The following is a 13,769-nucleotide window of genomic DNA, read 5'->3' on the forward strand; positions in this document are numbered from 1 at the left end:
CCAAAAAATGGCATCGGTGCAACACTAGTTTCTATACCCGCTTCATCCTTGTAGGGACACCGGGGGGGCTGGTGCCCCTCTCCGGTCAAAGAGGCGGGCTCCACCTCTTTGCCAGTCCGTTCGTTCACCAGAGCCACACCCTCTACAAAAAGATTAGATGAGTTGGATCCTGTGGGTCCTGACTGGGCCCCAGAGATCCTGTCCAGGAACACTACCAACACAAAACCCCGGTGGACTCCAACCCAAACTGGAAACAGCTTAAGAGCTAAACCCCTTCAAGACAACAGTAGAGTACACTCGTTTTTCGATCGCTTCGAGGTGTCTGTGTATTCCCTCGCCTGCTTCCTGCGTCCTATCTGCGTTCGAAAGTTTCTCGCGGTGCCACTCGTCTGAACAAGAACATTACCCCTGCCTGGAAAAGACGAGCGGCGCCCCGATAAAGAGCTGTAACTTCTGTCGTCTGCGAATGCTCACGGGTCCAGATGTGATCCTGATTATCCTGCGCGGGACTCGGGCTCTGTTGTGATGCCGCGTCTTGGCTTACGTTTGCTGCTATGGAAACTGCTCGGCAGCGAACGTGACCGGAGGGAGTCTGTCTGATTCCAGTAAGAGCTGGAGCAGAGACGCGAGAACAGGGTGAGCCCAAACAAATCCATCTGTCAGGGGCTGTCTTTCGCAGGAGCCTGTGCAATAAATGTAGGTATTTGTCTCGGTGACACTTCCGCATGGACAGACTGACAACTAAGACGTTAAAGCGCAGAGGCAATATAAAGGCAAACTGTAAGCAAAGAAAGACATGATATATTACTAAAGTAGGACTTCTTTTTCTTAAAGAATACAGAGTGTACTGAAGTAGGGCTGGACGCTAAACACATTAAAGGACCTCTTTTTCTGTCTTACAGGGCGACAATTCCTTCTACAATAGCGCGATCTTGATAGCAGTCAACCTGATGTAAAGAAGGACGATAGAAGCCTTGAAACTAGGCCTGTTTCTTTTTTTTTTTTTTATCCGGACCCCTGTTGTGAAGAACATTGAAGCAGCATCCCTCATCCGAACCGCTGTCAGCAGATGGATCCAAATTGTTTGGCAAGGGGGCAAACGTACATCGATGTCTGTCTTACTCTCCTTTGATCTCAGCCCAGACTGTCAGTCTTGGGCTTGTCCCCTCAACGCATTCGCCTCACGCGCGCAGACCCAAAACCCTTCATAAGCCGGCTCCTGATAAAAGGCTACTTATCTGCGGGACACGTTCAATGTTAATGTCGTGACATTAAGAAAAGATCCACAAAGGCTAATTAAATATTGTTTGATATGTTTTACGAAATACCCCTCGCATGAACGCTGGCGGCTGGCTCAGCTGTGTAACTTCGGTCTCAGAAGGCGAGAGATAGTGAGGTGAACAGTGTGCTTGATGCATTGTAATTCAGGTGGAAGCACAAGGTTTTTTTCTTTTTGTTGTTTTTTTTTTCCATGGGTCTCCACTGCCCTCTGGATGATTAGAGAGGGAAGTGTCCTACCTCGAAAGATGCAGAAGCTGGCTAGTCCTTTTACAGTTCACTGCAGCCATGGGAGCTGCTATATTTTGACTCTGACACAAAGAAAAACAAATCTGTAACGCAGATTGGCATATTCTAAAACGAATGCACTGCAAAATCCATACATAGCCAGCCAGGGAGTGCACGGAAAGCACGTTCCCATTGCAGTGGGCTTAACCGTGTCAACATAAACGCTTTCTTCAAAAGAGAGATAGCTGCTGATGACCTCGCTGTGAGGGCTGAGCAAACCTCCCTCCATAATATTTCTTATCTCGGAGTCTTTCTTTGGCGAGGCGTGCATGCAGCTTTATCGTCAAGGGGGCTGATGGGAGGAGGAAGTAAAGCTTTGCAGACGCTGAATGCCAACACAATGCAGCATTCTCTTTCAGCTGTGTCTGAGCGTGAAAAACCAAACAACAAAAAAAAAGAAAAAAAAAAAGGAAAACGTGTGGTGCAGTCAGAACAGCATCAGAGGAAGCAGCAGGGGCAACCCTGCCCTGCAACAGGACTCATCTGAAGGGGCAGGGATGAAGCATGAAGGGCAGCGAGGGTTACATAACTAAAAGCCTCTTGCAAAAAAAGCTATGCAGCTTGTTGTACCCCATGCTGCTAAAATTAATATTATACAGCTGGAAGTTTCTTTTTAATATTAGTTATTTTGGCTATAAATTTTCATGAGTCTATTAAATATTATAACTATTGTTATAATATTTATTGTTATTACTATTGCCAATAACCAGACAATTGTGTAGTTATTCTAGTGTTGATAATGTCATTATATAATAAATAACCATGTAATATTAATAATAATAATAATTATTATTATTATTGTTGTTATTATTATTATTATCATCATCAATATTATTATTATTATTATTATTATTATTATTATTATTATTATTATTATTATTATTATTGAAACTGGCAAGGAGAGAGGAACCAATCAGCTCACGTTCCACTACAGTTCTCCACAGGTGATTGGTGGAAGCTCTCGTCCAATCACAATTCGTCTCCAAAGTGGCTTCTTGGTCAGTTTGGATCTTTTTTTTCCCCCCCACCTCCTCGAAAAAAATATCAATAACTATCTTCATTTTCCTCCAGAGACCCGATATAGTTTTGTTTGCCACAATATGTCTTGGTCAGGGACCTGCCGGGCTAAGGAAACGGCACTTTCAAAGATAAAACAGCTGAAAGTGTCTTCTATTCAGGCGTCCCAGGGGGAGCTAACCAGCGTTAGCATTCGGGCTAGCATGACAACCAGTGGAAGTGCCATCGTCAGCATGCCTCCTTTCGGTCTCCGTCGCTGTGGGTGAGTTGAAACTCTGCTTTGCGGCGGTTCGGTCCGAGCGTCGTGTGTTTTCGGGTGCGTTTTAACTGCGGACACAGTAGTTTTGGAGTTCAGGGTCAGGGTAAGTGAGCTAAGGCAGCTAGCAGCAGTGTGTCAGCTAACTGCGGTGTCGCTGTCCGTTGTGCAAACACAGCTGTTGCCAATCGTTGTGGGTCTAAACTGTCGCTAATTCCAACGCGAGTGTCTCACAATCGACCTCCTGGTGATGTACATCCGACATTCGCGTTTAGTAAAACTAACGTTGGTTCACTTTTTTTTCTTTTTTTTTTTTTTTTTTTGCTGTTGTCCTCTAATTTAATGTCACTTCTCCGTTTAATTCTCATTTTTATTACAGCAAAACTTGTTGCACTGTTGTTAAAGCTGTTCAAATGCTTGTGATCGTGCCGGTATAAAGCTATGCACAGGGCCTGAATAAGATTTTAGAAAATGAATTGCATTCTCTGACCTATAAAATATATTTATAATTGAATTTGACAACATGTTACATTTAAATATGTTATCTTTTATGTGATGTGTCTCTTTTTTTTCTTAACAGGCCTCCGTTATTGACTTTAGAAGGAAGGATGCTGCTTCCAAACAGATGATGATTACTAGGTCTGCCTTATACACCTGGACCTGCACGTCCCCCATGGGAATCCCGAGCCTCTCCTGCAGGTTATTTGCATTTTGAATCAGACCAGTGTTGTGTAATATGACCAAAAGTGAGCAAAAGTCAGTTACTGGTGACTTTATTCTCAGTCTGTACGCTGTTTTTTTTATTTATGTTGCACTCAAGAGCGCTGTTTCTTGCACACAGCATGTTTTTCTTTTCTCTTTTTATGCTGTTTACACATTTGGGTCTCTTCTAACCAGCTATATTAGCTAAAGATTTAAGCTAATTAACTGTAATAGAAATGGGGGTTATGTAAGGGGTTTGAAATAGGGGAGGCTATTCATAGTTTTTTTTTTTTTATTGGTTTAATCCGGATCATAACAGGCCACAAGACTCGACTAGCCGTAATTAGGAGATTTAAGAGAATACTTTTCCATCTCTGAAAATCCATGAAATGCTCCACTGCCAGGAAAAGTCAACTAATATACAACGGTAATTACATGGGTATTACAATGAGGTAGTTTGCCACAAGTTGCCCTTTTTAAAATGTGAAGCAACTAAGTAAGACCACCTCGATACACGATCCAGTGTTGGGTCTGGGCACTATTTCAGTTTTATTTTGTCCGCTGTGACGTGCTGAAAAGTTTGCACATTTTAACAAGGTGACCAGTCTCCTCCACGGTGATCAAAGAAGAGAAATGCACCAGTGGAGTCTTCTTTCAGATATAATACAAAGAACGCAAACCAGGGCTGCAACATTTAGTTACGATTAATGAAGTCGAATACAGAAACTGCTGTTTCAAAACTTTTGGTATTGACTTGTTGTACAAAACGTTTCTTTTTTTAATTACTGCAACGTTCGACAGAAGGTTGTGTGGACATTATTGTCTCTATGGTCTGTGAGCACCGTAGCAAGAACCCCAGCAGCGTCGGGGAGTGGGAACTGATCACCGACCCAGCTGCAAACTCCTTCTTCCAACGGCCAGTGAAGGAGAGGTTTGGACACAAATGGCTTTTATGTATTATACAAAACTTGAATGAAAATCGTACAAAGCAAAATGTGCAAATTAAGCGTGTAAATCCAAACAGCAACACACGTCGAACGCTGTGACACTAGGACAGTTTTAACATAGAACTAGTAACAAACCAAACTTATTAAGTAGTTTAAATAACTTATGGACTCATTTGTTTTAGGTTACATTAAATTACCAAAAGGATTTAAATCATTCTTCCAATATATTAAATCGAGTTTAGCTGTGACAAATCAGCTTTTTTTTTTTTTTTTTTTTGACCAAAAGCGTTCCAAGTAGGATTAAATTAAGTAGAAATTGCACTTTTTTTTATATGCAATAGAAATAAAACTCCATGTTTGATCATGGTTATTATTACTGGGGCCAAGCGGATCGCCCTGGCCTACAGCCAGCTCCTAATTCAATCCCAGGAGGCCGGTCCCTTCTTACACAGACAAATTCTCCAAGTTTTCCAAACTGCGATCGTTCACATCAACTTTAGATCTCTACTTATGAAGCCCATTGTTTGGAGTTGCCGCATTCTTCACCACCTCAATTTTCCTGCTGATTAGCTTGAAAATGTAATTGCTCTTGTGAGAACTTAGTACCTTTTCATATGCCTTCAAACCATGTTTCAGTCAGAGTTTTTAACGCGTCTGCTCTCAGATTATAATCAGGATTTGTTTCCCCTGGTTGTTCCCACAGCGCTCTGCCCTGAAGTCCTCCTGCATTTGCACCGTGTTTTTTTAGCGGACCGGGTCGCTTCTTTAACCTGCACTGGAGTCCGAGGGCACGTTAAATAATACAATATTTGATGAAGTAACATTTTATCTGAGTTAAGAACCAAAGTTCATTTTAAAGAACATGGAATGAGCATGGAATGTATGTATTTCAACCCATTCACAATGCTAATCCTGAGCTAAACAAAACATTTGAACCAGACTTGCTGAGCAAACGAGCTACCCTTCAATCTAACAGGGCTGGTGTGAGCGCAGCCTAATAAAGCATTTTTGTTTGTGCCCAAGAGAGACAGGTGAAGAAGAATTAAAGGTAAACTTCCAAGGATGGTCTCTTTCATGCTTAAATAGATCGAAGGTAGTCTTCATGCCAAATAAAGCTTGAAAACATACGTTTTTTTTGACAAATCCATACAGGTTTTAAAGAATCTGTATAATAATTCAGTTCAGGCTTCTTTGGCGTTATATTTGAAATCAGATCTAAGAAAATATTTGTCTACTGTAGGAAAGTATGACAGTGGGAATTTACAGATCTTCAGACTCCAGTACTAATTTTTCTAACTGGAAAACTGTTGTCGGAGAAGTCGAATACCAAAATAACCTTTAGCTGCTGGCCAGTACCAGAAGTGTCTGAAGACTTGCAACAGAAAACAGGTTACTGAGTGACTTTTTTTTCTGGTTCCAGGTTAATAGCGCTTTCATTCGTACCGGTGCTGCGACAAAAAAGAAACTTCTCTGATGCCGAGCCACACGTTTGTCTGTGTACATCAATGTTGTCCCTCTGTAGAGATCAGGGGTCCGTTCTTCGTACGTTGCTTAAAACATCCAAGATCAAATGAGACATCCAAGATGATTTCATCTGGCTAATCATGATCCGGCTAATTGGGTTCTTCGAACACACCTGTTGTTTATGATTAGTATCACTGGATTGAGTTATCTGAGACAACTGCGCGTTCATGCGTTTGTTTAAAAGGGGAAATGTATCGATAGTAGAAACAATGATCAGCAGCGCTGCTATTGGCTGTTCAGCATGGCCAAAGAACGCCCACAGTTTTTCTCCCAAGCAGAACAAGAGCTTTTAATGGAAGGTTATGCCAAATTTGAGTCATTAATTAAAACACCTAAAAATCTGTTAAAGCCAGGAGAGAGGGCTGGCAAAAAGCAGCAGACAAATTAATGTGTAAATACTGTCCATGGTAGATGTTTCTATCACTTTCTACAGTATGAATTTTTGCATTTTAATAATTTGATATTATTTGTTCTTTTATATCAGAGCCTCCACGGGACCCACTAGAACATGGGGACAAGTAAAAGTGAAATACAAGAATATTCTACAAAATGGTAGCCTTTAATTATTATACTGTATTTTAAAAAGGCACTTGTTATGTCAAGAGATCCACATTTCAGTGTCATTCCTTAGATACGGGAAGTAAAGGACACGTGCAAACTGGGAATTTTAACAAAAAAAAAAAACAATCTTTATCCATAAAAAATGAAAATCTTCCTTTTCCAAGTCATCCACAGTTTACATGGTAAAACTGTATTGCTCCGTGTCTAGATAATCCAACCATAGTTTTTTCTAATACAATATACGGCTCGACAGGAAGCAAGCCTTTCAAAGTAAACTAAACTTCACAATAAAATAGCCTGAACAAATCTTCTTACTGAATAGGATAAAAATAAAAAGCAAACCACCATACAAATAACTTAAAATTTTAGATTTATGGCTCCAACACCACTTTTTCCTCTTTAAAAGCCACTGTTAAATGATGTGTTTGTCTGTTTATAACAGCCACCAAGAAAAATCTCTACACTGTCTGCTCTAAAGGATCCTGTCTATTGCGCAATACGCGATTAATTCGAAAAACTCTGCAAATTATTCTTGCACCTTCCGCAACAGGTTGCTGTCGTAAAAATGGACATAGCTACGGCAGACTTCTCCATCTCCTCCGCTTATACAGCCGTGATCTAATCTTGTTTACATGAAATAAGCCTGCTCTGGAGCAGGCTCAAGCTGGCGCACTTGTTGCTATGACAACAAGTGCAGGAAGTCTTTCGAAGAACCAAACGATCCAAGATCATGCCAAATCGTCAACAATGAAATCCTGCTAACTGAGTTAGCGACGTACGAAGAACGGACCCCAGGCTGCTTCCCATTCACATGCAGCATGATATGCCATAAGGATTTTGGTATTTTACCCTGGAAAAACAAGTTGTGATTCCCTTGAGGTTTGGCAAAAATTTCATCCGGTCACTTGTCTTCCCCAAGATTTTTCCTCATTTTTCTGAATAACTTTTTTTTTTTAAATCCTTGTGATTTAGGTGGTAACCTTGGTTTAATCAGTGTGACACACTGATCTCCAGGTACATTGTTGGGTCATTTTATAACAGGAATTCACATGAACTTGTTTCCCACTTTTCCCTTTAAAAGCATTTTTTTTAGTCATTATTTCCATGTAGTTCTATATATAAAGCATAATCATTTCACAAGTATTGGCCATGCATTAATAGTGAAGTGATCTGTTTATACATTTTAAAAAGCGACTGAATATTAAAGCTAATTTTCATCTTGGAAGAGTATGGACGGATGATTTAAGGGATTCCTAAACCTTTTCAAATCTTCACTTTACATTCCTCCTACTAAATATAGAATATGATAAATTACTGAGTATAAATTTTCCACAGTTATTTTTGTGTTCTGTTTCATTTGAATTAAGTCAGTGCGTCCATTGCTATTGGAGCAGTTGAATCTTGTTGTTGTGAACATGTTTATCGCCACATGGTGGCGACATTTGCTAATCATGTGAGTCACTTGAACTGATAGGTGTCGTCTATTTTCATAATGTAAAAATACTATAACCGAATTAATACTTTATAATGCCAGATTTATTAAGGTTTACGTGTATTTCAACCTATAGTATGTAGGGTTTTAAATTATTATATTCAGTTTTGTGCAATAATACGGCGGGGATTTTGTTATTCGTTAATTTATTTATTTATTTGAATATATTTTTAAATTAAACTCTAGCAGCAACCTGGTACAAAACTGCATAACGTCCCGAGCCCGGAAGCTGGAAGTTCCGAACCCATTCTCGGCATCTAGCCTAGCGTCCTAGCATCATTCCTCCTCCTCCTCCCCCCCTTCCTTGTTCCCTCGCACCCCAAAGCGTTTCGCGAGCGCGCACGCGTGCGAAGCTGCGTGGGAATGGCTGTTTGTGTGACCAAAGGGGGCTGGGCCGCTTGGAGCGAGCGCTGAGCTGCATGAGTTTGTAATGTCCGCCATGTTGGCCATGGCGTATTGAACCGGGCAGGAACAGCGGAGCGCAGGAGCGAGAGAGACCGACAGACGGCGACTGAGACCCGGGCCTGCCCGGCTCTGTTCGCGCTGCTAACCGGAGCCGAAGCCTGCCCCTCAGAGCGACCCTAAAAGAGACCGCGACGGATTCCTCAATGAGAACTCGAAGCAGACGTGCTGTTACTCCAGGCAGTTCCCAGAGATTTATGCTGCGTCTTTTATTATAAGAAATGAGTAAACTGTCGTTTCGGGCGCGGGCGTTGGATGCTGGTAAGCCCCTGCCCGTCTTCCGCTGCGAGGATTTGCCCGACCTGCACGAATATGCCTCCATCAACCGGGCGGTGCCGCAGATGCCAACGGGGATGGAAAAGGAGGAGGAATCGGTATGTTATTTTAATAAGCGCTCGGCCGCTGCTGGATTTCTTTGACGGTGTTTTTTTTTTTTCGGCGGCACAATGTTACCTGCGCAAGCTGGTGCAAAATGGCCGCCATTGCTGCCGTTTCGTGCGCACGACAGATCTCGACGGGCGTTTTATTTAGCCAAACCCTGCTTACACCGGTGGGATCGTAACGTCGCCGTGTTGTGGCGTTTTACCGAAAAACCGTGTTTTAACCGTCCTCCGCGCTGCGAGCGGCGCGCGAATGCACAAAGAAGTCACGTGACTCGTGTCGGCGCCACCATTTTGTTGACTTTCTCTTTGCTAAAGGCGGGCAGAGGCCTCGACTCGGCGTGCGGTTCCGCCGCGCGAACGGCAGGGGGAGACAGCGAGCCCCCGGCTCGGTTTGACAGCCAGGAATTGGTGTGTTGACACTCGCAGCCTGCGCCATGTGTGCTGTGCTGGGCGGATAGCACTCGCAGAAATCTCATCTTTAAAGTTACGGTTGACGTAGAGCTAACGTGCTATCTCCGTGGCAACCACGGTGGGCTGGTATTTATCATTTCTGCTGCTTTTATGCGGGGCATCTTGTTCACCGGGTGCATGGCGCTTCGGTAGGGTGGCTTCAAAGTGTATTTGTTGATTTTTATAAAAGCTTGTATGCAGAATAAGATTCTTATGATGATGGCGATTGCGACTTGTATTTTTTCTTTTTTTCTTTTTTTTTGCACGTTTCACTCAGAGCTAAATCGGTTTTATTTGAAGATGCCATGTGTTGATTCATCACTATGCGTAAAAATGGTGATCTGTTTATTAAATAGCCAGATTATTGTGATGGTTGAATAGCTGTTTCAACTGGATGTTACTTGCTACCTATTGTCAGCTGCAAGTAAAGTATTTCTGGAGATTTTACTAAGCTTGTATGCCTGTAATAGTTTAGTTTACTAAGCCCGTATACCTGTAATAGTTTTGATAAAGCTTAAACACCTGGATTTACGTTTTAAACACATTATGTTTTTATATTTTAACTTTTGCGGGTCAGATCATTTGGCTGAACATATTTTCCAAAAAAAAAACTTACTGATAACAAGCTCTAAGTATGATTTAAGAGTTGCTGTAGCAGTGGAAAGTGCAGCCAAACAATATCGTCCCAGCTGTGATACAGAAGTTAAAAAAATAAATTAATTATTGCTTCTAGGGTTGTCTCAGTATATTCAAATTTAAAAGTAAAAAAAAACAAAACTGGACTTTTTTTGGGAATGATCATGACCTGGATGACTGAGAATCTTAACCAGCGTAATGGTATATTGCAGTGATGTTGCAGAATATTGCCATGACTGTTTTGATTAACCGATATTTTCCTGACTTTTTTTTTAGTTTTGTTTGTTTCAATCGTTAGTGGGTTGTTGTTTTTTTTTATGTATTTTTTTTTATGACTTCTCGCATGTCAGCCACTAAATATACATGGAAATTGAGCGCTTGGAGTTCATCCAACTGGCCAAATGTATCGCTGGCATGATTGATGTGAACGTACTTGGAAGCAATATAACCATCTGTGCATCGTTTGTGTCCGGTAGGGCCATCTACTGTAGTGAGACTAGACAAGCCGAACATGTTGTTGGCATCAGAAATTTGCATTCAAATAGCTTTTCAGTTCTTTATTTTATTAATACGTTAATGTTGTCCCTGCCCTCCACATTTGCTGCACACTGCTGCTCTGCTGGGTAAAAAGCCTTTCTTTACGACACAGAAAGACGTGGTTTATTATTTTATTGCATATTGTGTCTGATGTCTCGGTATCAGAATCACTAACAGGGATTATCTCTGCTGCAATATAAACGTTTGGGTTTTTTGCTTTTTAAAGAAAAGGCTCATTATTTTTCAGTGTTTGTGTTGATGCCGTCACACTGATGAGGTTTTTAAATACGCTTATTGAAGTGTATCGTCTAATCTCGTTCTGTTACTTGGTCTTTCCAAGTATTGAACCTAATTATATCCTTATTTTCAAGTCAGATGCATACAAGGGCTTTTTTGTTTTTCTCCAACATTTTGTTTACGGACCAAAAGATAAGTCTGCGTATTTTCAAAAATCTAAATTGGCATCAGTGTTTCTTTTTTTTTTTTTACCTCAAGGCAGCTTAAGATCTAAGTTCTAAACTTGATGTTGGATTGTTTGACCAGACCCCAAAAAAATAATAAGCAGAATTAGTTTTTAGTTTTTTAGCCACAAAATAATCTATATTTATTACATCATCTTAACCACAGTTTTACGTTAAGCTGCTCTGAATCAGTCCAAATGATTAAAGGACCCTTTGCCAACACCTCCACGCAGTCATAAACCGGTTTGGGCAGCGTTGTTCCATGTGTTGTGTAAAAACAGATAAAACTTACTAAGATGAATGTTTTTTTATATATACTCACGTGTCCTGAATGTTTGGGGGAAAAACTGTAAAGCTTAGCCTGGAGGGCCTGGAACGTAGACGTCGTGCATCTGTAGGAACCCAGTCATTACGCTCTGAGCGGCTGGCAAAGGTTTCCTGCTGTTTACACTCGGCGCTCGGTGGCCTCTCCTCTGGGATGCCGCAGCAGACGGAAACACCAGGAAAACACTGACACAGTGCCGAGTCAGCAGGAACCCCGTCTCACCCCCGCGCTGGCCCTCTCCCACCTACTGTACACATCCACGCGGTGTGGTTACGTAACGGTGTGACAGAGGAGATAAAGAGGACAGTTTTACTACAAGGCATGGCTCGGCTCCCTGACCCACATCCTCCCCAGCAGCAGCGCCGCTTCTATTCTCAGACAGATAAATGACCACATGTGAGCCTCTATTTAGACCATTTAGGAACTATATTAACTGACTAAAAGGGAAAGCCATTAAGGGAAGACTATGCTGCACTTAGGACTGGTTGGATCAGGGTTGTAGGTCCGACTTCATGAAATATTTAAATGTCCCGTCCTGGTTTTTGTTTTTCTTTGCTTCTGTTGTGCTTTATCTGCATTTTATTTATTATAGTGGTTGATTTAGTTCACTAAAGTAAGTTTTAAGCCTAGTTTTAAAAGTAGACGGGGTGTCTGCCTCCCGGACCAAAACTGGGAGTTGGTTCCACAGGAGAGGAGCCTGATAGCTAAAGGATCTGCCTCCCATTCTACTTTTAGAGACTCTAGGAACCACCAGCAGACCTGCAGTCTGAGAGCGAAGTGCTCTGTTAGGAACATACGGGGTAATCAGAGCTCTGATATATGATGGAGCTTGATTATTAAGGGCTTTATACGTTAGGAGAATTTTAAATTCTATTCTTGATTTAACAGGAAGCCAATGAAGGGAAGCTAAAATGGGAGACATATGATCCCTCTTGTTGATTTTCATCAGAACTCTTGCTGCAGCATTTTGGATCAGATTTTGAACTGCATTTTGTGGATTTCCTGATAGTAAAGAATTACAATAGTCCAGCCTTGAAGTAACAAATGCATGGACTAGTTCTTCAGCATCGCTTCTTATTAATGTCTTTATGTCCGTCTATTCAGCCTTACGTCCAGCTCTTCATCCCTCCGTCCAACCCTCTGCTCCTTCCTGCCATCCATCCATCCATCATTGGTCTATCTGTACATTATTTAACACATGTCCATTTATTCCTCTGTCCCAGCACCCGTCCATTAGTTTATCCCTCATCTGTTCCGGCATCATTCCAACATCATCATCTCGTCCTTCTATCTTTTATAGTTTTAGACTTTTATCCATTTACACTTAAAAGTGGGTTTAAAACGAGAGAACCCTGAGTCTGGAAACACGTGGGAACCCCGTTCGTCATCCTGGGATCTGATCGACTTCCAGGCCGGGTCATCGGTGCCGTCAGTAATTCCTCGATGCGGTCAGGCACCACCGTAAATACTTGTTGTGCGAAGCCCCACAAATGTTTGTCTCAGTGGTTCTAGAGCAGCAGACCAGCCGTGCTTCAGTGGTTCTACGTTTCTGTGATAGACCAGAGAGAAGTTCAGCTACCGCCTGCTGGGTTCTGGCATCTGGTACCAGTCGGGTTTGGGCTTGTGTTGAATCGGTACCGTGCTGCAGGAAGAAAGATACCTTCTTCTAAACCATCAACAGGGGGAATTGCTGATGGATTAATATTCCAGGTTTCTGCATTGATTCACTGACGACTTCTCGCCCTCCTCTGGTTGGCGTGATCTTGAAACATTTCTGCTGCTGCTTCTTCTTCTTCTGTACCCTTTAACTCGTCTATCTTCCTTGGATGTAGTTACTACCAGCAACGTTTCATGTGGGGAAATTGATCATTTTTCCAGCCTCTGTGTCTATATGCAGAGAAAACTAAAGTAACAGGCTGTTTCACCTCCTACTGGGAAAAACTTTGATTAGAAAGATTACAACGATCAGCAGTTCTTTAAATGTTCGGTAAGTTTGGGGCTGAGGGGTAAATCGGTTTAATCGATTGATTTGAATTTACAATTTTTAAAGATTTAACTTTTGGAAAATCAGGATTTTATTTTGCCAATGCACCCAGCAGCGTGCAGTGGTGAGTATATTTTAAGGGAAATATACGGGAAACATGAAACTTTTTTTTTTTACTATAAGACGAGATACTATTTACTTTTTATTTTAGTTAGAAGTTCCACATGTGAAGTGAAGCCTGTTCTTCGCTCGTTGTGTAATACCAAATATATTTTCATTGTTTACCACGGTAGGGCCGCCATCTTGTTTTTCAATCATGTTTCACAGCTTGGATTTAGTTGCGTTTGAATTCAGGTAAACTCCCAGACGAAATGCTTGACAGAAAAACCAGTTTTTAAAATAATTTCTTTTTGTGTAACTAAAAGGAGGGGAAAAAATTGATTAATCGAATTTGGTATAGTAAAAT

At 41.5% G+C, this 13,769-nt stretch overlaps 1 protein-coding gene across 3 annotated transcripts in view; it reads left to right on the top strand.

Moving 5' to 3' along the window:
- Nucleotides 1–2,552: 2,552 nt before the first annotated feature.
- The window catches only part of LOC105931188 (enhancer of polycomb homolog 1), a 36,805-nt gene continuing 25,588 nt past the window's right edge, over nucleotides 2,553–13,769 (top strand). For 2 of the 3 annotated variants that reach the window (XM_021320140.2, XM_012869764.3), the window contains exon 1: nucleotides 8,400–8,901. In XM_021320140.2, the coding sequence (XP_021175815.2) occupies nucleotides 8,749–8,901 (153 nt within the window). In that variant the 5' untranslated portion in view covers nucleotides 8,400–8,748. Of the gene's footprint in view, nucleotides 2,846–3,419; nucleotides 3,539–8,399; nucleotides 8,902–13,769 lie in introns of those variants that run through there. The other variant, XM_012869765.3, reaches the window with a different exon arrangement.

This window comes from Fundulus heteroclitus, chromosome 21 (genome assembly GCF_011125445.2).
Source record: "Fundulus heteroclitus isolate FHET01 chromosome 21, MU-UCD_Fhet_4.1, whole genome shotgun sequence".
NCBI lineage: Eukaryota > Metazoa > Chordata > Actinopteri > Cyprinodontiformes > Fundulidae > Fundulus > Fundulus heteroclitus.